Source organism: Clarias gariepinus, chromosome 18 (genome assembly GCF_024256425.1).
Source record: "Clarias gariepinus isolate MV-2021 ecotype Netherlands chromosome 18, CGAR_prim_01v2, whole genome shotgun sequence".
Taxonomy (NCBI): Eukaryota; Metazoa; Chordata; class Actinopteri; order Siluriformes; family Clariidae; genus Clarias; species Clarias gariepinus.
Genome location: NC_071117.1, coordinates 30,276,677 through 30,297,722, shown reverse-complemented (window position 1 = coordinate 30,297,722; position 21,046 = coordinate 30,276,677). Strand labels below are relative to the sequence as shown.

General features: G+C 40.8%; 1 protein-coding gene across 2 annotated transcripts; it reads right to left on the bottom strand.

Annotated features, from left to right (window-relative positions):
• Window positions 1-1,173: 1,173 nt before the first annotated feature.
• eif3f (eukaryotic translation initiation factor 3, subunit F) lies at window positions 1,174-20,873 on the bottom strand. 2 transcript variants are annotated; one of them, XM_053476434.1, is made up of 9 exons: window positions 20,772-20,873; window positions 4,795-5,015; window positions 4,485-4,555; window positions 4,197-4,276; window positions 3,985-4,122; window positions 2,783-2,874; window positions 1,933-2,069; window positions 1,386-1,499; window positions 1,174-1,278 (listed from the first exon to the last, which is right to left on the bottom strand). In XM_053476434.1, the coding sequence occupies exons 1-9, from the start codon at window positions 20,855-20,857 to the stop codon at window positions 1,201-1,203; spliced, it is 1,017 nt and encodes a 338-aa protein (XP_053332409.1). In that variant the 5' UTR covers window positions 20,858-20,873; the 3' UTR covers window positions 1,174-1,200. The 2 variants fall into 2 exon arrangements, with proteins under 2 accessions (XP_053332409.1, XP_053332410.1); XM_053476435.1 differs by lacking the exon at window positions 20,772-20,873 and adding an exon at window positions 5,081-5,121.
• Between the last annotated feature and the right edge of the window lie 173 nt (window positions 20,874-21,046).

The window sequence follows — 21,046 nt, the reverse complement described above, 5'->3', positions numbered from 1 at the left end:
AATAATCAGTGTGTATAATAATAGTGTGTATAATAATAATAATAATAATAATAGTGTGTATAATAATAATAATCAGTATGTATAATAATAATAATAATAGTGTGTATAATAATAATAATCAGTGTGTATAATAATCAGGGTGTATAATATCAATAATAATCAGTGTGTATAATAATAGTGTGTAAAATATCAATAATAATCAGTGTGTATAATATCAATAATAATCAGTGTGTATAATAATAATAATAATAATCAGTGTGTATAATAATAATAATAATAATAATAATAATAATCAGTGTGTATAATAATAGTGTATATAATAATAATCAGTGTGAATAATAATAATAATAATCAGTGTGTATAATAATAATAATCAGTGTATATAATAGTGTGTATAATAATAATCAGTGTGTATAATAATAATAAACAGTGTGTATAATAGTGTGTATAATAGTGTATAATAATAATAATAATCAGTGTGTATAACAATAGTACAGTATAATAATCTGTGTATAATAGTGTGTATAATAAGTGTATAATGTGTGTATAATATTAATCAGTGTATAATAATTTTGTATAATAATAATAATAATAATCAGTGTGTATAATAATAATAATAATAATCAGTGTGTATAATAATAATAATCAGTGTATATAATAATAATCAGTGTATATAATAGTGTGTATAATAATAATCAGTGTGTATAATAATAATAAACAGTGTGTATAATAGTGTGTATAATAGTGTATAATAATAATAATCAGTGTGTATAACAATAGTACAGTATAATAATCTGTGTATAATAGTGTGTATAATAATAAGTGTATAATGTGTGTATAATATTAATCAGTGTATAATAATTTTGTATAATAATAGTGTGTATAATAATCAGTGTATAATAGTAATCAGTGTGTATAATAATAATAATAATAATATTAGGATGAGAGAGAGAGGGTTTAACACTTAATTATTACTTCAAAAAAAACACTTCTGCAGTAAAGTCCAGCAGGAGGCTCACGATGTACAGTAAAACATGACGTTTACAAAACCTGATCTCACTTATTATAATAAAAATAATCTATAGGCATCCAGTTTCCCCACAGTAAAGGGTAAATAAACACCTGCATTCAAGATAAATATAAACACATCTGTCACACACTGGGACTCTGACAGAGGGATAAACATGTCTTTATTTTTAATTACAAAACAACAAGTTTCTCATTAAGAGCAATCTGAGCTTGAGTGAGATTCGCCAGGTACGTGACCATCAGGAGGTCCTGCAGAAAACAGATCAGAACATTAACCACAGTAATCAAACAAGCAAACAAACAAGCAAACAAACAAACAAACAAACAGAGCCTTGAAGCCTGTTTGAGGCGCTCACGTTGATGTTGGAGTTGAGCATGCTCTCGAAGTCCTCTGCTGAGATGGTGGGCACTTTGTTGACGAGGTCCATGAGATTACGACCCACACTGTTGTCTGCCGTCACCTTCCCAGACTGACAGCAGACAAAACACAGACGATCCATATTTAAACACTTCATCATTAAAACCAATCCGAACTCATGCTAGTTTGTTTAAAATAAAACTCCACCCTGATCTCACACACACACACACACACACACACACACACACACACACACACACTAATCTTCATAATGAACACATGACCTTCAACAGAAACCCAGATTTCATTTACAATTTATTCTAAGGTCATGTTTAACTGAACTTATCTCATGGTAACAGTTTCCTACATTACCCACAATGCCGTGCTCATAGAGATGTAAACCCCGCCCAAACACATCCGTCAACAAGGGACTAAACACTTCACACATAATTATATACAGACATACTGAAGGTGTTTCAGGGTCAAGTGTAACATCCACCCTCTGTCACCCCCCATACCCCTCCCCTCACCACACACACACACACCAGCACGTCCTCAATGTACGCCAGGACGATGGTGAGCATTTCCTGTATGCGTCCAGCTGAACTCGCCACCTGAGACAGGTCAGAGGTCAGGCCGTTGGTGCGACTGGGAGACGCACGAGACCTCTGCAGGAGATCAACTGCAAAGAGACAAACACACACACACACTTCTAATTAAAGGGACGATGATATGATTTTGTTGTACTTGGTAGGACCAAAAAAAGGGGGGGAAAATACCAAGGAATAAGAAACGTTTTGTGCGTGTGTGTTAGACTGCAGCTGTGTTCATGTCCTTTGTGTTTCAGTAAATCTCCACACTGACGTTCTGCTCAGTGTTTATAAGGACACGTCTCACTGTATCTATATTAAACACGGCTGGTGTTCTGTATCCAGCATGATCACATGTAAAGTATTTACACCAAAGTACTTCACCATTGCTACAGCGAGAACTACAGCCGAACTTTTCTGTAATGAAGCTGTTAAATAACCTGTAGTTCATTCAGAGAGAGAGAGAGAGAGAGGGTGTGTGTCTGGCTCTGTGTGGAGACGGTGAGGTATAGAGACTCTGAAATATTTACAAACATCTGAAGCCAAATCACAAACAGTGCAGATCTTCTCCATAAACACACACCCACACACACACACACACACACACACACACACAAAGCCAGTTAAAGAGGTGAGCTGCAGGACTGAGCTTTCCATCATCGTGCTTCTCCTCCACTGCGCTCTGTACTGTAGTGTGACCTGAGACTCACTTCATCACGACTCGCCTTACACTGCACTGTATATTGGAATCACAGGAAGCTCAAGGAGCTGTGTGTGTGTGTGTGTGTGTGTGTGTGTGACTAACCTCCGATCCGCTCGGTGTCGTAGAAAACATACTTCACTGTTAAAGGCGTGAACATCACACCAACAGTTTTCCCTGGAACGCCCATCTGTGCACTAAGACACCACACACACACACACACAAGGCTAATAAACAAAAGAAGCTCCTTGGAGCAAATTCACCCAAATTCAATTGTCACATACAGTGTAATTTACAGTAAAATGTTTTATGAGCTAAAAATAAAATATTAAAATATATAGAATATTTAAATAAAAAACAATTACATAAGAACATAAAAAAGATAAATTAAGTATGATAAATATATTTCATATAAAGATGAGAAAATATTAAATAATATGAAAATTATATTCCATAATGATGGAACATAACGATAATATTTAATATAGTTGCAAGCAGGAATAAACAGGCCCAAGCACCCTGCGAGATCGCCACCCTGGTGCTCCAGAAAGACAGAGGACACACCAAACACATGCAACACAAAAGGGCACATACCAATACCATTAAGACATAATTTTAGAAATAGGGGGAACTTCATGTTAAGACCTCTAAAAAGCCTTAGACAATCACACAGATTCACACTATGATGTCACTCAATATGAAGTCCCACACAAAGTCATTAACCACTTTTCGGCGCAAGTCTAAGGCCTCGTCACAGCCGTCCCATCCGAGATTAAATATCCCTCTACAATTCTGCATCCTCAATGTGTTTGGCTCACATCAGCCCAGTTTGGTAGCGATTGTATAAATTGTATACGTATAATTCTACAAGAATATCAAAAAGTGTGTGCATTTTGCAAACGACCCAATATAACCGGCCCCCTGTTGAGTCGAAGACATGCATGGTGAAAGTTGTTCGGCTCAATGAGCTCTAAATGAGTACAGAGTCAAGTGTGCCTACATGAAAATGTGTGTAAGATTTTGCTGCATGTGGTATGAAATTCTCAGACATCCGAATGTCAGCAGATAACAACCTGAGTTTGTGAGCAGATTAAGACCCCAAAAAGCCCTGAATGGTGGAAAATAAATAAATAAATAAATAATCCTGAGAAAAACAACAGGGCCCTACACACTGTGATGTCATAGTGCTGATGTCATAGTGCCTGGGCCCTAATTAAAGCAGATACGACATCACCAGCGCCACGTGTGATTCTGTAACATCTCAGTTGCAGAGCGAGGTGTGTGTGTGTGTGAGAGAGAGCACTGACCTGACGTATGCGCGGATGCTCATCTTGTTGCTCTGCAGCGCCGTGTCCACAGTCAGGTGTATGGGGTTCTGAGCCTCACGACTATAATACTCATGAATTAACACCGAATGCTCTGTGATGTCATATCCTGTGGCATACCTACACACACAGAACACATTAATGTGAAACACACACACTGTCTGATACAGTAACGTCCCTGCGTCTCCACTCACCACCCGATGATGACTTCACTGGGAGAGACCTTCTTATGGAGCTCATACATGTTCTTAGCGAACTCCATGTCCACAGCCACCTGCACACACACACACACACACACGCACACACCTTACAGAACTGTTCATTTATAAAGACTACACGAGTAACAGGGGAAACATGTTATTAATGAACAATAAACACTTTAACACACCTTCACCACAACACTGTCCAGTTTATTAGGAACAGTTGAACAGAAGTTATTAATAATAATAATAATAATAAACTGTGTGATATTAAAGCCTCACCTCATCCTCAGACTCATTGTGTGGAACTGAGAAACAGTTGGTCACTTCCACTGAGTGTTTATCTATCGTTCCTACACACAGAAAATACAACATTTATATCACACTCCATCATTATTGTGTTATATATTATATCACACCGACTGAAACTATATTATATTATTTCCTTTTCACGAAAAAACACCAGAATTCAATCACGCGCCATCTCACCAGGCACGCGACGTTAGCATTAGCATCTGAAGCGAGTGGAGTCACACACGATCACGTGACATGTCGGGTATAAAGTCCAGACGCGGATTTAGAGAGAGCTCACCTAATAAAGTCCCGATCACCCGGCTCGCGCCCTCGTTCCTGCGCTCGTACGAGTCCGCGATAGACGCGAGAACCACCGGGTGGATCTTCACCACAGGCCCGTGCACCGCCGCCATCTTGGAAAAGGAAGTGACGCTCTGAGCACGAACCGTAGAAGAACTGCGTGAAGGACACCGGCGGAAATCCCCGCTTCTGCCCTCTAGTGTCGGCGTGCTGGTATTGCTGTTAGAAAATGACAATAATAAAACAATACAATAAAAGGACATTTCTGTTTCTGTTTCACTCACTGTAGCTGCGTGGTGCTCTGAATCTTTTTCTTAAATCTTACTGCGAGTTTTGCTTTGTTCTTTATGAGTTTATGGCATGAACCCTTAAGAGGAAACACCAGCACCATGACATCATAGGCCTGGCAGTGCTGATGCTGTATCTCCCTGTATTGTAAAAGCCCTAAAAGCCCTGCTCCGTATTGAACTGACAAAAGACACAATTTGTTCCATATTTTTAGGAATCAAACGGAAATCTTCGGGAGGATATATTCTAGGTTAGATTACTGAAACACGGTGATGTGTGTGAGACAGAAGGAAACCCCTCCTCTCCCTCAGCCTGTCTGTCACAGGGCCTGTCCACACGGAGACGCGTTTCACTGTATACGTATACATTTTTTATCGTATTGGGGTTTCGTCCACACGGATCCGGCGTTTTAGGAGACTGAAAACAGTGCACTTCTCACCGGTCAGGACCAATGAGTTCTGTGTGAAGATATTAAGATTAATATATAAGCAGTCTACACACCCTGAGGGGAAATGGTTTAACATAGTCATGATTAATAAAAGTGTAATGTCTTAATGTTCATCAAAAAAAAGGAAAAATGTCAAAGCATTACGGTCACATTTTAGAAAAAAATTTAAAGAAAATGAGAAAAATACGTTCTCTCTTTATAATCAGTGTTGGGTGTAACGCGTTAGAGTACTCAGATAACTTTTTTAATGTAATGAGTAATTTAAAACGTTAGGTCCCCCATTTAGGTACTCATTTATTTATTTATATATTTATTTATTTTATGTTTGTTTCTCCCTAATTTAGTTGTGTCCAATTCCTCCCCTTCACTAGGGGGCTCCACATTAAGGCCACTACTACCACTCAGACTATCACATGGTTTCCTTTGACCCACGTGATGCCAGCCGACCGCATCTTTTCGAACTGCTTACTCACGCACCGTTGGGGGCGGAGTAACACACTCAGAGTTATCCGCTATCCGCTCTTTCTGCCTGTGTAAGCTCACAGACGCCCCTGATTGGCTGTAGAGCCATGATTAATGTGGAAGTACCTCTCGTCCCTCCCCTCTGAGAGAGCTCGGCCAATCAGATCTCTAGACCTCCAGCTGCGAGAGGTTACAGCATCATCTGGGAACTTGCGGTCTCCGGATGATAGGGGCCTGCACTTTACAGTTGCGCCACTCAGAGGCCCTAGTACTGCAGTTATTTATTTATTTATTATTTAAATGTAATCCGCTATTCAGACAATTTATGTAATCCGTGAGCCAGACAGCAGTTATTCCCAATCTGTTATTGTGTGTGTGTGTGAAACTCGTCCTACAAGCCCCGCGTAGGTGAGATGGGGGTATTAGTAGGTGAGATGGGGGTATTAGTGGGTGAGATGGGGGTATTAGTAGGTGAGATGGGGGTATTAGTAGGTGAGATAGGGGTATTAGTAGGTGAGATGAGAGTATTAGTAGGTGAGATGGGGGTATCAATTCAATTTAATTCAATTTTATTTATATAGCGCTTTTAACAATGGTCATTGTCTCAAAGCAGCTTCACAAAGATGAAAGAAATTCACAAAAAAAATATATATATATATATATATATATATATAATAAATTGTGTGTGTGTGAGAAAAGTGTCTCTAGATAATAACGAGATGAATGAATGAAATTTCTCTGATGATCAAGCCAAGGGTGACGGCGACAGTGGCAAGGAAAAACTCCCTGAGATGGCAATAGGAAGAAACCTTGAGAGGAACCAGACTCAACAGGGAACCCATCCTCATTTGGGTGATAACAGATAGAGATAATATAACACCATGTGTGTTATGCAGCTGAGAGTACAATATAAACAGAAATTATTTAAATTAACATGAAGTCCAGTTCAGCATAGGGATGAGTCAGTAGGTGCAGAGGGCAGATGGGGTCTGGATCACTGGGAGCACAGGAGCAGGATGTGTAGCTCCAATCATAATAAGGCAGAATTCAGCTGGAGCTGGTCCTTCTCTGGATGCCTCAGGATCCTCACAGGGTTGGCCTTTATCTACTGAAGCTGGTACAATCTCCAGATGCCTCGGGATGGGTAGAAAAGTACAGAACAGATGGAGAGAATTAGCGTAGTTGCCATTCAGGATAGATGTACTGAAGTATGAAGTTATGGAATGAGTTACGCGTATGCCAGATTAAAGAGATGCGTCTTGAGTCTACTTTTAAACTGGGAAATTGTGTCTGAGCCCCGAACACTGTCTGGAAGGCTATTCCAAAGTTTTGGAGCTAAATTTGAAAAAGCCCTACCCCCTTTTGTAGAATTTGAAATTCTGGGAATTACAAGAAGTCCAGAGTTTTGTGATCTTAAGGAGCGTGGTGGATTATAGCGTTTTAGAAGACTAGTTAGGTATGTGGGAGCTAAACCATTTAAAGCCTTGTATGTAAGTAATACTATTTTGTAATTAATTCTAAACTGAACAGGTAGCCAGTGCAGGGACGATAATATTGGGGTTATATGATCATATTTTCTGGATCTAGTGAGAACCCTGGCGGCTGCATTTTGGACTAACTGAAGCTTGTTTATTGAGGATGCAGGACAACCACCTAGTAATGCATTACAATAGTCCAGTCTGGAGGTCATGAATGCATGAACTAGCTTTTCTGCATTAGATACGGATAGGATACTCCTAAGTTTGGCGATATTTCTAAGATGGAAAAAGGCTGTTTTTGTGATATTGGAAATATGATTTTCAAAGGACAAGTTACTGTCTAATATCACGCCCAGGTCTTTTACTGTTGAGCTAGTAGTAACAGTACATCCTTCTAAACGCAGGCTGAATTGTGAAAGCTGTTGTGTGCGGGTTTTTGGGCCGATGAGTAATATCTCTGTCTTGTCTGAGTTTAGTAAAAGAAAGTTATTGGTCATCCAATCTTTTATGTCCTGGACACACTCGGTTAATCTAGACAATTTAGGTATTTCGTCTGGTTTTGTTGAGATATATAATTGGGTATCATCAGCATAACAATGGAAACTAATCCCATGTCTTCTAATGATGTTACCCAGGCATGTATATTGAGAACAGCAGAGGTCCTAAACAGCAGAGGTCCGAAAACTGACCCTTGTGGACCCCATATTTCACTGGCATTACACCAGACAGTTCTCCATTTAGGTCTACAAAATGGTATCGATCAGACAAGTATGATCTAAACCATTTTAATGCCTGTCCCTGAATACCTATGTGATTTTGTAAGCGATCTATGAGAATGTTATGATCTACAGTGTCGAATGCAGCACTAAGATCAAGCAAGACTAGAATTGAGGTGCAGCCTTGGTCCGAAGCTAAAAACAAGTCGTTTGCAATCTTAACTAGTGCAGTTTCTGTACTATGATGGGGCCTGAAACCTGACTGAAATTCTCCAAGGTATCAGTAGGTGAGATGGGGGTATAAGTAGGTGAGATGGGGGTATTAGTGGGTGAGATGGGGGTATTAGTGGGTGAGATGGGGGTATTAGTAGGTGAGATGGGAGTATTAGTAGGAGAGATATTAGTGGTATTAGTGGGTGAGATGTAGGCGTGGCGGTTCGTAAGACACTAGCAGTTCACTCAGATACTGCGGTGCGAGACCATTTAATGCTTTATATGTCAAGAGTAGTATTTTAAAATCGATGCGAAATTTCACAGGGAGCCAATGCAGTGAAGATAGGATAGGGGTGATGTGCTCATATCTTCTGGTTCTAGTGAGGACTCTCGCTGCTGCATTCTGGACTAACTGAAGCTTGTTTATGTACCTAGACAACCAGACAGTAAGGCATTACAATATTCCAACCTAGAGGTGATAAAAGCATGAACTAGTTTTTCTGCATCGTTTAGCGACAATATTGTGGCGTCGGCGGGGCGGCGGTTGACGACCAGCATGCCTTGTGGGGATGTCTGTGTGTTCACCATGTTGGGGAAGGGTGTTTGGGTTAGTGGCTTCTGCCCTGTTTGTGCGTGGTGTGTGTGTGACGTGTGAAATGTGCTCCGGTGCATGCTTAGGCTAAATTGGAGGTAGGCTTCGTGTGAATGTGCTGCTCATGCTTTTGTATGACTGCGTGTGTAAAATAAAGTACTCCCAGCCATTGCATTGGGCAGCAAAGAAGCTCACTCGTCTCTCCAACATCATTTCCGGCGGTAAAACGCTACAATATATTTCTTATCTTGGCAATATTTCTGAGGTGAAAGAATGCTATCCTGGTAATATTATCTACATGAGCTTCAAATGAAAGACTGGAGTCTATAATCACACAGAGGTCTTTTACTGTTGCACTCGATGAAACAGAAAGGCCATCTAAAGGTACAGAGTGATCTAGAATCTTACTTCTAGCTGTATGCGGTCCTATGACTAGAACTTCTGTCTTATCAGGGTTAATCAGAAGGAAGTTAATTAGCATCCGATTTCTTATGTCCTGCACACATTGCTCAACTATACACACTACACACACTGCACACACACTACACATGCTTCACACTACACACACTATACACACATACACACTATACACACTACACACACACGCTACACACACACACTATACACACTACACACACTGTGTATAATTAATAAAAATTATCAAATAATTATTCAAAACAGTAACACATGTTCTCTTCCAACAGGAACATTTAGTCAATCATAACACATTAACAAAAAACACTATCATCAGCTAAAATTACAGAAACTGCATTATTTTCAGGTCTGCCCTTATACTGTATTTGAAGCCTTTCTATATTTTTGTTTTGTACAGTTTATTAAAAAAATATAGACACAGAACTACTGCAGTAAAGACTTTATTTGCAAAAGGACATTACTGCAAGATATGCAAACAGAAAAAGCACCAGAATTATAATTAAAAAAAGTAATCTTCTATAATCTTCTGCCCGGTCTTCTGCATTTGGCCACATGTTCTCATCCACATCACAGTTCAGAAGTATTCCAAGATGGCGCTAGTGAGGTCAGCTGCCGTCACGACTGCTCGGACCACCTTTTCTTTGTTTTTGTTTTTTAAGTTAGTTTACAGCGTTTTAAAACCGGCAAAATTACCACTATGGAGTACATTTGTTATGATAGAGACACTCTTGTTTCTATTGGTATACAATGTACTCACAATTCGAAGTTTTTAACTCCGGATCCGAGCTGGCCAAGTGAGATCCTGAGGGAGAACAAAGGACGCGACGCGAAGCGGCGGCCGCGAGGGAAACGAGCCGGCGTCAGGAACAGGCTAAGAGCTCGTGCACACCGCAGACCTCTGCCTAGCATCCTGCTCGCCAACATCCAGTCACTGGAGAACAAACTCGATGACCTCAGGGCAAGGGTAAAGTTCTAGAGAGACATTCAGGACTGCAATCTCCTCTGCTTCACCAAAACATGGCTGAACCCAGCGGTGCCGGACCACGCCATCCAGGCAGCCGAGTTCTTCTTGGTTCACCACATGAACAGGACGTGGGACTCGGGGAAGTCAAGGGAAACAGTAGCTGGTGCAACAGCGCGAGCGTTGTTCATCTCACACGCTCCTGCACACCAAACCTGGAACTACTGTCCATCATGTGTCGTCCTTTTTATCTACCTCGGGAGTTTACATAGGTCATAATCAGCGCCGTTTATATTCCACCACAAGCGGACACGGACACTGCCTTATACGAACAGCATAAGGCACTCACACATCACCAGACACAACACCGGGACGCTGTGCTTATTGTGGCGGGGGACTTTAATAGTGCCAACCTCAAACGCGCAGCGCCGAACTTTTATCAGCATATCAGCTGCCCCCCCAGGGGTGAAAGGACACTGGACCACTGCTATACAACGGTCAAGGACGGCTACAAGGCACAATCTCGCCCTTCGTTTGGTAAATCCGACCACGCCGCCATCTTCCTCAGGTTCCATCTTCTTGCCAAAATACAAACAAAGGCTGAAACAAAAAGGTCCGGTTCAGAGGGAGGTCACGCGCTGGACGGACCAATCGGTGGCCACGTTACAGGACGCACTCGATGACGCAGACTGGGACATGTTTAGGAACAGCTCTGATGACGTCAGCATGTTTACGGATGTGGTTGTGGGATTCATTGGGAAACTAGCGGATGATATCGTGAAGAAAAAGACTATTAGAACGTTTCCCAACCAGAAGCCGTGGGTGGATAAAACCATCCGCAACGCTCTGAGATCTCGCACCGCTGCCTACAACACGGGCCTCGCGGCAGGGGAACGTGGAACCGTACAAGGCTGTGTCATACAACGTCCGGAAGGCGGTAAAAGAGGCGAAGCAGCGCTTCGGGAGAAAACTAGAGTCACAACTCCAACAGAGTGACTCTAGGAGCCTGTGGCAGGGATTAAGGACAATAACGGACAATAAAACACCAACAACCGGTATGACGAACGTGGACGCGACTCTGGCAGGCGAGCTGAACACCTTCTATGCTCGCTTCAAGGCTGCAGCTAAAGACGCTAGCGATGATAATGCGCAGACCAGCTAGCACCTGTGTTCACTGAGATATTCAAGATCTCTTTATCTCAGTTGGTGATCCCCACATGCTTCAAAGAGTCCATCATTGTTCCTGTCCCGAAGAAACCTCATCCTGCTTCTCTCAATGACTATCGCCCTGTAGCCCTCACCTCAGTAGTGATGAAGTGCTTTGAACGCCTGGTCAGAGACTTCATCATTTCTTCACTACCCGACACACTGGACCCACTACAGTTTGCTTACCGTCCAAATCGTTCCACAGACGATGCCGTCTCTCATCACCTCCACACATCACTCACTCACCTGGACACTAGAAGGGGGAATTATGTTAAAATGCTCTTCATTGACTAAAGCTCTGCATTTACTACCATAATTCCCTCCACACTCACCACCAAGCTGGAGCACCTGGGACTCAGCTCATCCATGTGTCAGTGGATCTCCAACTTCCTAACTGGCAGACCACAGGTAGTAAGGATGGGCGGACACGTCTCAGCCTCATTCATTCTCAACACTGGAGGCCCCCAGGGTTGTGTTCTGAGCCCCCTGCTGTACTCTTTGTACACATATGACTGTGTGGCCACTACCAGCTCCACCACCATCATTAAGTTTGCTGACGACACCGTCGTGGTGGACCTGATCTCTGATAACAAAGAGATGGCCTACCTGAAGGAAATTAGGAATCTGGAGAACTGGTGCCAGAGGAACAACCTCTTTCTAAACGTCAGTAAGACAAAGGAGTTGATAGTGGACTTTAGCACCAAGCAGGAGAGGAACTACCAGACCCCGTCATCAACGAGAGCCCAGTGGAGAGAGTGGTTTGCATCAAATACCTCGGTGTTCACATCACGCAGGACCTGTCATGGTCCTGTCACATCAACACAGTGGTGAAAAAGGCCCGACAGCGTCTCTACCACCTCAGACGTTTGAGAGACTTCCGACTGCCCTCCAAGGTGCTCAGGAACTTTTACTCCTGCACCATAGAGAGCATCCTGATGGGAAACATCTCAACCTGGTTCGGGAACAGCACCATGCAGGACAGACAAGCTCTACAGAGGGTTGTGTGATCAGCTGAGCGCATCATCCGCACAGAGCTCCCTGACCTGCAATCAATCTACAGCAGGCAGTGCTGGACCAAGGCCAGGAAGATCGTAAAGGTCCTCAGCCATCCCAACAATGGACTGTTCTCTCTGTTGAGGTCAGGAAAGTGATTTCACCCCCTTAAGGCCAACACAGAGAGGCTGAGGAGGAGCTTCTTCCCGCAGGCAATACAGTCTCTCAATCACAATCACACCACCACACAGTACTGACCCACACATATGGTTTTTACACACACACTGGACATTCTGGACATTTGTTTACACTTTAGTGGCCACTGCACAACTACACCTGGTGGTCATCAAATCACTCCATCACAAGTCACTTTAAATAAATCACTTTAAGCATATTTGCACTGCATAAGTCACTTTTAATATGTGGATTGCACAACCATGGACATTACCATTCTTTTATTACCATTCATTTGGCTGCTCTTATTGTTTAAATTTTTTTGGCCTATTATGTTTCTCCCACGGCGACGACTTTTCACCAAGTTGAAGCCAGCCTCGTCAAAATAGATAATTTCATGTGGGACTTGATTGGCCTCCAACTCCATGACCCTCTGAAAGTAATTACACACAGTGTATGTAAATGTTGTGCTGTACTGTATATATACTGTATGTGCTAATGCACTCCAGGTTTATAGAGTAGTTTACTGCAAAACATACTGTGTATAGTACAGTAATGACTGTATTGCATAACCTTACCTGGACGTATTGGTGACGGAGTTCTTTGATGGGCTCACTGTTCCTTTCAAAAGGAACTTTGTAAAGTTGTTTCATTCGGACTCTGTGTTTTTAGCAAGAGTCCGAGAAAGTTAAGTGTGTTAAGTGTTAAGCCTTTATTCGTCACACATACATTACTGCACAGTGAAATTCTTTATTCTTCACATATCCCAGCTTCTTGTTAGTAGGCAGGGGTCAGAGCGCAGGGTCAGCCATTTTTACGGCGCCCCTGGAGCAGACAGGGTTAAGGGCCTTGCTCAAGGGCCCAACAGCGGCAACCTGGCGGAGCTGGGGCTCGAACCGCAGATCTTCCGATCCGTAACTCAGAGCCTTAACACACTGAGCTACCACTGCCCCATTTTATTAAAATGGATTTTATACTGACTGCTGCAATGTTCCCAAAGATAAGGTTGTCCTCTACAACTCTGGAGTGAATGTCCTTCAGTTTTATTTCATTGTCATCACCATGTTGACAATAACAAGTTCCTGTTCTTCATTCACGAGCTTTCCTCTGCCCCCTAAGGGAGGTAGACGTTGAGCCTTTAGAGGGACAAAATACAGTTACATATTAGAGACCGGAGGCATACAGTCACTCTAATACAGTAAACGGTAAAATTATTTACACCTTGCTGTAGGAGAAGCTTTCTTTCTTTCTTTCTTCCTTCCTTCCTTCTTGGGAAAACCCTCACCACCTGAGTGTGGTTCCTCGATGGGAATCAGCTGTAATTTATATATTATATAACTGCAATAAACTGTTTCTCATTGGCAATGGAATAAAATACAGGGAATATATTTGTGTTTTGATTCACAATATGAACAGCTGTTGACTTTGACTTTAGCCTCTATAAGTTATGTTTAGAACATGATGTTATCTGTTCTGGCGTACCGTGTGAAAGCATTTGTACATTTGACTGTAAAATGACATTGTTTTGGTCTTGGTTCAGCTTGTGTGTAAAAGAAGTTCAAACATTTTAAATTGGTGTTAACTGTATGCATTTTGTATCAAAGCAACAAGAAATGTATTAATTGTACAGCCTACAAAGACGGATGTTGTGCGAACCGTGTTAAGAGTTTAGGAAACTTGTTAAATGTTTTGAAAAAAACTGTCATAGTGATTGTAAAAAAAACTGTAAAGAACTGAGAGATACATTATGATTAATTTTGTGATTATTTTTGTGTTTTATAAACTTAATGTAAACAAACTGAGTATCAAATAATATTAACTATTTAATTATATTGCAAGTATTTGTAATAATACACACATGCAATATACCATTTTTATAAATATCTTACAAGTACAACAGCTTAAATACACTTATTATAGAACCAGAAAATAATATCAAACCAAATATTCAAATCAAACCGGGCAGTGAAAGTTCTCATGAATCTCAACATAAAACCGATTGGAATAATCAGAAAAATATCCCCATAGAAACCAAAAAATTTTTATCTTTTAAAGGAAGAATTTCCTTAATCATATTTAATATGTTAATAAACACTGTTTAAGTGCAGTGCGGGAATGAAGTGTGTACATTAAATCAGACGGAGAAGCTCCTGATGGTCCGATGATACCTAACTGTCCTCACTGTCCTCATTGTCCACAGCTAATACATTATCCAAAACACACACCTGTACTGTATATACTGTATATGTAGTGTGTGTATACAGGGTTAGGGTTAGGGTTAGGTTAAACCCTAACCCTAACTCTTCACTCATGTCGCCTTAATTATTAATTATTCAGTCATTTCTCACCTAAATACATTTACACACCCAAAAAACACTCTTATTGTTCCAGTTTAAAAAGACTTCAGCTGCCCTGGGTTTTATAAATTAACTTATTTATTTATTTATTTATTTATTACGGTTTCAGAGCATTTTACAGCCAACAGAATGGCTTTTCTGAGGACATCATACGTCACATCTCGGTCTCCACCTTGTACCAATTTGTTTCATGTATAAAAATAACAGTAAACATAAATCAAGGTGTTACGAGTTTCAGAAAGTAAAAGATTTAGAGGCGTCTCATTAATCTCACGGCGTCAGGCCGACAGGATTTGCTGCAGATTTCTGTGACGAGGCTGTTTGCAGTTTATCTGTCCTGGGTTCGGGCCGTGCCGCTATCCTCCCTGTGACCTCCTGGAGATTTGTAGCTCGGTGTGTACGACGGTTTAATGGAGGGGACAGAGTAGCTGAGGCCAAGCATGTGCTGAGAACAGACACGTCCACCTCCGTCCTGTGGATGACATCAGACCTGATCATTCAATTCAATTCAATTTAATTTTATTTTTATAGCGCTTTTAGCAATTTTCATTGCCGCAAAGCAGCTTTACACAGTCAAAAGAATTATTTAAGTTTGTATGAAATGTGAATTTGTATGAATCAAAATGGTCAGTTTGTCCCTGGTGAGCAAGCCGAGGGCGACAGTGGCAAGGAAAATCTCCCTGAGATGGTAATAGGAAGAAACCTTGAGAGGAACCAGACTCAACAGGGAACCCATCCTCATTTGGGTGAAACAGAAAGCAGTAAATGATCTGCATTTATACAGTGTGTAGGGTGGGAGGCAGTTCAGCTATAATAGCTGATGTTAATTGATGTTAATATGGAGTCCAGGTAGTTATTGAAGACCCAGGTAGACTTGCAAGAAGTTCCAGTCATAAACTATCGAACTGTCAAGTCCCCAGAGAAACAGTTGCAACACCAGTCAAGGCCAGAACCGTCTTCTAGGTAGAGAGAACCATCCCCAGACACCAGACGCATCCCAGAGAGACACACGGGGCATCCATGAGACAAGATCTTCAGCCAGAAGCGGGGCACCAGAATGGGTCAGACAGGTCCGGAGGGCAGAGGGAGTCTGGATCACTGGCAGCTCAGGAACGACATGTGTAGCTCGACAGAGAGAGAGAAAGAGTGAAAGGGGGAGACAGGAGGAGAGAGGAAAGAGAAAGAGGGGGAGAAAGAGAAGAAGAGGAGAGATGGCAGTTAGGTATGATCACAGTCACACAATGTATAATGTGAATGTATATTAACTGTAGAGTGCAAGCAGAGACTCCAGCAGGACTAACTATGGCAGCATAACTAAAGGGGAGGAGCCAGAAGGAAACACAAACATGAGGGGGAACTGAGATGTAAAGCAAACAATCACCTCACCGTCAGCAAACCTGAGTGATCAATGAGAGTGAGGAGGACAGCATCTAAACATACCAGTTCACCATAATACTCTACGTCCATGAGTCCCCCAGATCTGCTCCTTTACCTATGGCTAATCTATTTATAAAAATGCTTGGCTAAATAAATAGGTTTTTAGCCTGGACTTAAACACTGAGACTGTGTCTGAGTCCTGAACACTATTTTGGAAGACTATTCCATAATTTTGGGGCTTTGTAAGAAAAAGCTCCGCCCCCAGCTGTATTTTTCATAATACGCGGTACTGATAATCAGCTTGCATCCTTTGATCAAAGTAGGCGTGGCGGATCGTAAGACATTAGCAGTTCGCTCAGGTACTGCGGCGCGAGACCATTTAATGCTTTATATGTCAAGAGTAGTATTTTAAAATCAATGCGAAATTTCACAGGGAGCCAATGCAGTGAAGATAAGATAGGGGTGATGTGCTCATATCTTCTGGTTCTAGTGAGGACTCTCACTGCTGCATTCTGGACTAGCTGAAGCTTATTTATGCATCTAGCTGAACAACCAGACAGTAAGGCATTACAATAGTTCAACCTAGAGGTGATAAAAGCATGAACTTGTTTTTCTGCATCGTTTAGCGACAATAAATTTCTTATCTTGGCAATATTTCTGAGGTGAAAGAATGCTATCCTGGTAATATTATCTACATGAGCTTCAAATGAAAGGCTGGAATCAATAATCACACCGAGGTCTTTCACTGTTGCACTTGATGGAACAGAAAGGCCATCTAAAGTTACAGCGTGATCTAAAATTTTACTCCTAGCTGTATGCGGTCCTATGACTAGAACTTCTGTCTTATCCGGATTAAGCAAAAGGAGGTTAATTAGCATCCAATTTCTTATGTCCTGCACACATTGCTCAACTTTAGTAAGCTGTTTTTTCTCATCAGACATATAACTGTGTATCGTCAGCATAACAATGAAAACTAATACCATGCTTACGGATTATGTTGCCCAGAGGAAGCATGTAAAGGGAAAAAAGCAGTGGACCTAAAACTGAACCCTGCGGAACGCCAAACTCCACTAGAGAACATGCAGAATAATCACCATTTAAGTCTACATACTGATAACGATGGGTCAGATAGGATCTGAGCCAGGAGAGGGCTGTACCCTTAATTCCTACTACATTTTCTAATCTGTGAAGAAGAATAGCGTGAGGTCGAGTAATACAAGCATAGTTACACAACCCTGATCAGAGGCCAAGAGGCCATCACCTTCTCTCACAGGTCAGATCTAAAACTAGGACTAGAACTGATTAATATGATAACGGACTCATCACCCTCTGAGAGTGTAATTCAGAAGAGCTACATTTAGATAAAGAGAAGGAATTATTCATGGAAACACTCAGGTTTATTATTTACACAAAGCCAGCTGAACTACAGACATTCAAATGTGAATAACTTGGAAGAAACTTTATGTAGACTAACAAACAAACAAACAAACAAATAAACAAACAAACAACTTTAAAGATGTTTGACACACAGTTGTTTAATTCTATTCCTGTGAGTTCTAATCACACTGTGTGTGTGTGCGTGAGTGTGTGTGTGCGTGAGTGTGTGTGTGTGAGTGAGTGTGAGTGTGTGTGTGTGTGTGTGCGTGCGTGCGTGCGTGTGTGTGTGTGTGTGAGTGTGTGGGTGTGTGTATGTGTGTGTGTGCATGCGTGTGTGTGTGTGTGTGTGTGTTTGTGTGTATGTGTGTGTGTGTGTGTGTGTCTGGTGCCCTACAGTAGACTGACTGAAGTGTATGACTGAAGTTGACTCCGGTGATCAATGATCCCACATAAACAAGGAATCTCAGAAACGCAGGTTTCCTTGTGCTAGTTTCTTTACTTCACTTGCGTAGCTCAATGATGTCACACACTTAAATTCCAATCCAACCATATATGGTGTGTCACACCCTCACACCCTGCTGCCCATGTATAACATATTGTAACACACACGACACCTGGTTTGTCACCGTTGGCAGGAAAAAGCAGAAAATACAACTTGTCATAATGTCTCCTCTAATTAAGCATAACAGCATCACACACACACACACACTCTCTAATCGTGCTGCATCTGTAAACGTGTCTCAGGAGGAAATGTGTGTGAGGAGATCAAATATAAAATAGTTTATACGTCTCTTATTTTAATGATGGTTCACATACAGTAACTCCTGATCCTTTACTGCGTCTGGTTAGAGAACCTGAGAGAGTTTATTCAGTGAGAACCTGCTCCAGAAGTCCATACGCGTGGTGTCGTAGCATCACTTTATCTTTATTATCACTTTACGTCTTCAGTCACAAACATGCAGAGAGTAAATTCTGGTTTCTCGTTAGAAAGTGAACATAATCACATCACACTTTCACTTCATCAGTGTGTAGAGTCTCATCAGACTGAAGTTTGGTTTCGTCCTTCCTTCTGCACTGATGTTTAAACTTGAATCCAGGAGAAGTTCTTCAGACAATAAAGGAGGCATTTTCATCTAAATTAAATAATTCTAATAAATATTCTCTAAATTAATTGAATAATTTATTAATGAGTCGAGTGATTTAATCATTTATAATTAGAAAAAGATTTACTGGCCGTAATAACGTTCAGACACTGGAGTCTTTTTTTCTGGAATATTCTAAAAATGTTAAAATTCATCATTAGTAACAAAGTGTGCATCCTGACTGCCGCACACGTCCCTGTGAACGAGCACCGCACTACTGTCAGAACTGCTGGTATACAGAACTAATCAATTCAATTAAATTTTATTTGTACAGTGAAACCTCGGATTACGAGCATAATTCGTTCCGGAAGTGGGCTCGTATTGCAAAACTACGGTGGCCCTAAAGTGCAAAACAAATTAACAAAACTGAAAACAAAATAACAAAACCCAATACAAAATAACAAATTCAAAACCAAATTAACAAAACGGAAAACAAAATAACTAATATCTGACTGGCCTAGAGGTGCAATACAAATTAACAAAACGGAAAACAAATTAAAAACCAAATAACAAAACCCAAAACTATTTTTTTGGAGGGGGGGAGTTTTGTTGTTTTGTTTTTTGGTTTTGTTATTTTGTTTTCGGATTTGTTAATTTTGTTTTGAATTTGTTTTCTGTTTTGTTAATTTGAATTGCACTTCTCGGCCAGTAAGATACAAAACCGGAAAAGGTAGGTATAAGTTTGCGAATGAAATGCTTACCGTTGATTGGACGAGACATCTGTCACTCAAGATATACAGGAAGTACTGTAGTAGCGGTAGATTCGCGTGTGTATGAATGTGCAAACATTATTGTGGTTTCAAATATGGCGAACTTACGGTGGCCCTGAAGTCAGTTTTGTTAATTTTTTTGCACTTCACGGCCATCATAGTTTAAAGTGAAGCAGAACACACAAGAAACAAAGATAAAGAAACAAGTTCCTACTTCCTGTATATCTTGAGTGACAGATGTCTCGTCCAATCAGTGGTAAGCATTTCATTCGCTAACTATACCTACCTTTTCCGGTTTGTATCGGACTGGTCGAGAAGTGCAATACAAATTAACAAAACGGAAAACAAATTAACAAATTCAAAACCAAATTAACAAATCCAAAACCAAATTAACAAATCTGAAAACAAAACAACAAAACTCCCCCCCCCCCAAAAAAAAATTGTTTTGGGTTTTGTTATTTGGTTTTTAATTTGTTTTCCGTTTTGTTAATTTGTATTGCACTTCTCGGCCAGTCAGATATTAGTTATTTGGTTTTCCGTTTTGTTAATTTGGTTTTGAATTTGTTATTTTGTATTAGGTTTTGTTATTTTGTGTTCAGTTTTGTTAATTTGTTTTGCATTTCAGGGCCACCGTACAAAACACTCGTAAACCAAATTAAATTTACTCATAGGAAATAATGAAAACTTAAATTATTCGTTCTACAGCCCCAAAAAATAAATACATAAATATAACTAATACAAAATATAAAGTAAAAATAAAACAAATTAACCTGTACTTTACCTTAAAAAAATTTTAAAAATAAATCCTGACAGATGAGGGTTTTCGTGCATGCAGTGTGTATGTGTGTAGAATGTGCGCGCACACACACACACACACACACACACACACACACATTAACGGATAGACCGTTTTTAAAACTGTTTAAAAATTAGCAAGGAACATTCCTAGTCACACTCGCGTGAGCGCATACTAACAGGATCACTGCTGTAAAGTAAAACAACAACAACAACAACAACAACAAAAAACTAATTAAACAGCACCTCACCTTTGAAAACAATCGCGACAGAGAGGAGTTTGTGTGTTTGTTTGGCAACCTGAGAGAAGGGGGGCTGAAGAGGGGCTCGCTCGCATTTACGGCCCCCTTCTCTCAGGTTGCCAAACAAACACACAAACACTCTGCCTTACACAGACACAAACACACACGCGCACTCAAAAACACTGCAGGCACTAAGACCCAGCAGGGGAGACGATAGGTCTCGGCTTTACAGCTCCCCTCCTCTCAGGTTGCCAAACAAACACACAAACTCTTCTCTGTCGCGA

Excerpts from the sequence above, each read along its gene's own strand:
- eif3f (XM_053476434.1), bottom strand. The coding sequence starts at position 20,857 with ATGCGAGCGAGCCCCTCTTCAGCCCCCCTTCTCTCAGGTTGCCAAACA. Across the intron at positions 5,016-20,771 it reads TGTCGCGATTGTTTTCAAAG|CAATACCAGCACGCCGACAC; the intron begins GTGAGGTGCTGT and ends ATTTTCTAACAG. Across the intron at positions 4,277-4,484 it reads ACAATGAGTCTGAGGATGAG|GTGGCTGTGGACATGGAGTT; the intron begins GTGAGGCTTTAA and ends GTGTGTGTGCAG.